This window comes from Erinaceus europaeus, chromosome 17 (genome assembly GCF_950295315.1).
Source record: "Erinaceus europaeus chromosome 17, mEriEur2.1, whole genome shotgun sequence".
In the NCBI taxonomy this organism is placed as follows: domain Eukaryota; kingdom Metazoa; phylum Chordata; class Mammalia; order Eulipotyphla; family Erinaceidae; genus Erinaceus; species Erinaceus europaeus.
This window is the reverse complement of record NC_080178.1, coordinates 8981955-8985456: the sequence shown is the minus strand read 5'-3', so window position 1 is coordinate 8985456 and position 3502 is coordinate 8981955. Positions and strand designations below refer to the sequence as shown.

Genomic DNA, 3502 nt, shown 5'->3' with positions numbered 1-3502 from the left:
GTAGGGGGAAAACTTCACAAGTGGTGAAGCAGGGCTGCAGGTTTCTCTCTGTCTGTCTCTATCCAATAATAAATAAATAAAAACAGGGAGTCGGGAGGTGGCGCAGCGGGTTAAGTGTACATGGCACAAAGCACAAGGACTGGCTTAAGGATCCCGGTTCGAGCCCCCGGCTCCCCACCTGCCGGGGAGTCGCTTCACAGGCGGTGAAGCAGGTCTGCAGGTGTCTATCTTTCTCTCTCCTTCTCTGTCTTCCCCTCCTATCTCCATTTCTCTCTGTCCTATCCAACAACAACGACATCAATAACCACAACAGTGTTAAACAACAAGGGCAACAAATGGGAAAAAAATAAAGAAAGAAAAAAATATAAAAAAATAAAAAAAAAAGAGGGGAAGGGACATGGAATTCTGGTGGTGGAACTGTATGGGATTGTACTCCTGTTATCTTATAGTCTTGTTAATCATTATTAAACCACTATTAAAAAAATCTAAGGATGTATATTCTCAGTAGTTGTGGGTGTTGTTCCAGTACTTAAATATGGGTGCTGACTGGAAAGAAGGTCTAAAAATGCTAATAGACAGAAAAGAGTCTAGAGAGAATGCATGAAACAGTGCTTGGTAGATAGCACAGGCATTGTAGCCACAAAGTAAAAAGAGCTGAATCTAGTCTTAGCTGCTGGAGTGCTACCATGGTAAACTAGCTATTCCTGTGGCCCATTTTCTGTCTAAATGTCACAGCATCCCCCTTTGCTCCAGTGCCTGAACACCCATAAACAGGATAGTATTTCACACTTGTGCTCTGTTCTCTGTCAGTGGCTCTTCAAAGATTCTGCACTTGCTGCTTCACTTCCTGCCAGGGTTCCTTCTCAGTACCAGATTCCATGCTGAAGGACTCGAGGCGCCCATCTATGACTGAGTCCCAGTATACGTCAGGCTATATTCAACATTTTCCCATTGTGAACCTGCATCTTTACCCACTATCTATCACGAGGCTACTCCCTTTCAAAAAGCACCAGTCTTCTCTTCAGTCTCCTCATGGCTGACTTCATCTCCTGGTTCCTCAGGGTGTAAATCAGAGGGTTCAGGACGGGAATGATGATGGTGAAGGTGACAGAGACGGCTCTGTCCATGGGGAGGGCGGTGAAGGGCCGGGCGTAGACGTAGATGCAGGGCACAAAGTGCAGGGTGACCACCGTGATGTGGTCTGTGCAGGTGGAGACGGCTTTCCTCCTGCCCTCCCCTGTGTGCGATCTCAGCATCATCAAGATGACAGTGTAGGACACGAGGAGCAAGACGAACCACAGGGTAGTGACCAGACCATTGTTGGAGATCATCAGGAGCTCAAGAATGAAGGTGTCCGTGCAGGCGAGTTGGAGCACCTGGGGGACGTCACAGTAGAAGCCATCGACCACATTGGGTCCACAGAAGGGCAGGGGCAGCAGCAGGGAAATCTGCACGATGGAGTGGACGAAGCCCCCCACCCAGGAGGCCACGATGAGGGCCGTGCACCGTCCCCTGCTCATGAGGGTCACGTAGTGCAGGGGCTTGGAGATGGCCATGTAGCGATCCAGGGCCATGACGGAGAGAGAGAAAATGTCTGCCCCGCCCAGGAGGTGGAAGAAGAACATCTGGGTGAAGCAGCCGTTGAAGGAGATGGTCTTTCTCCTTGAAAGCAAGTCCACCAGGACCTTGGGAGCAGTGATGGAGGAGAAGCAGATGTCCAGGACGGAGAGGTTTCGCAGCAGGAAGTACATGGGGGTGTGCAGGCGGGACTCCCAGGTCACGGTGACCATGATGGCGATGTTTGCTAACACAGTGGTTGCATAAACTACAGATAAAAAGAAAAACAACAGCAAGCCTAGCTCCCGAGACTGAGTAAGTCCACAAAAAATAAATTCAGATACCCTGGTATGATTTTTCCGGGCCATTGGATGATATTTCTTCCTCCAAGTACAGCTTTGAAGGAAATGATATCGTGAGGCAATGGAGTCAAACAAGGTTTCATACAGACATTATAGGTACACAGATAACTTTTGAGGGGGTTACACATCTTATTCTTTATATGTTGACTGGGGGACTCTGGGAAATAACTCAGTTGTATTGTTTCAGGTTTGTTATTAGTATAAGTCATGACTCGAGGTAGAGTGTTTCTTTTCCTGTTTTATTCTGTTGGGGTCTTTGGTACCCCTAGAGATTTCTGAGGAAGAGAAACTAGGAAAGACATAGGGTAGGAGTTGTAGGATCCTTTACTTAAACAACAACAACAACAACAACAAATGACATAGTTCTTAAAATTGCTGCTAGTGTTATCACTGGGGTTGGGTGCTTGCAGGATGCATCTACTGCTACGGGTGGTCCTAGTGTTATCACTGGGGTTGGGTGCTTGCAGGATGCATCTACTGCTACGGGTGGTCCTTCCTTCCTTCTTTCTATCTTCCCGCCTTTCTTTTTCTAGTGGAGACAGAGAAATTGAGAGGGAGGGACCAGGTGGTGGCGCGCACTTGGTTAAGCACACACACTACAATGTAGAAGGATCCAGGTTCAAGCCCCTGGTCCCCACCTGCAGGAGGAAGCTTCGTGAGTGGTGAAGCAGGGCTGCAGGTGTCTCTCTGTCTCTCCTTCTCTATCTTCCCTTCCCCTCTCAATTTCTCTGTGTCTCTATCCAATAATAAATAAATAAAAAAATAAAAAAAGAGAAATTGAGAGGGAAAAGGAGGAGAGAGAGGGGTGAGAAAGAGAAATTCCTGAAGCACTGTTCCACAGCTTACTGCCTGCAGGTGGGACTCAGGGTTTGAACTCGAGTTCTGGGGCATGATAATGTGTGTGCTTTACAAGCCCTGGTGTCCAGCGCTCAGACCTTATACTTCTACAACTCAGGAAAACTTGACCTTTGTTCAACTTATTATTTCTATTATTATTATTATTATTATTTTTACCAGAGCACTGCCTGGCTCTGGTTTATGGTGGTGTGGGGGATTGAACCTAAGGCTTTGGAGCCTCAACAAAGAGAGTCTCTCTGCATAACCATTTTGCTATTTACCCCTGCCCTTCAACTTCTTTTTTTTGTCTCATTTAGTTTGACTTGAAAGCCAGTGAAATAAATCAACCTCCACACAGTATGATAATAACAGTAACTGCATGATAGACATCAGTTTGAACAATACATTATAAGTTTAAAAACTACAGTATGCCTAATTACTATAAATTTGATTAATGTCACTCCAAAGTTGAGAGGCAATGTCTAACTAACCATTCTAACCATTTAATAGCCCTGGTACTGAATTTAATAGGTGTAAATTAGTTTCCTAAGGTTACTTAGAAAGTCATTGGTGTGGGTAGGGGCAGATAGCATAATGGTTATGCAAAGAGAGGTTATGCCTCAGGCTTCAAAGTTTTAGGATCAGTCCCTCACACCACCATAAACCATAGCTGAGCAGTGCTCTGGAAAAAAAAATAAAATTAATGGCATGCTCAACAATTTGTTTGGCTTTGTATGTTAACTCTC

At 45.7% G+C, this 3502-nt stretch overlaps 1 protein-coding gene across 1 annotated transcript; it reads right to left on the bottom strand.

Annotated features, from left to right (window-relative positions):
• Positions 1-989: 989 nt before the first annotated feature.
• Positions 990-1925, bottom strand: LOC103110324 (olfactory receptor 4D9-like). Its single transcript, XM_007519499.2, has one exon. It carries the CDS (start codon positions 1923-1925, stop codon positions 990-992), a length of 936 nt encoding a protein of 311 aa, XP_007519561.2.
• Between the last annotated feature and the right edge of the window lie 1577 nt (positions 1926-3502).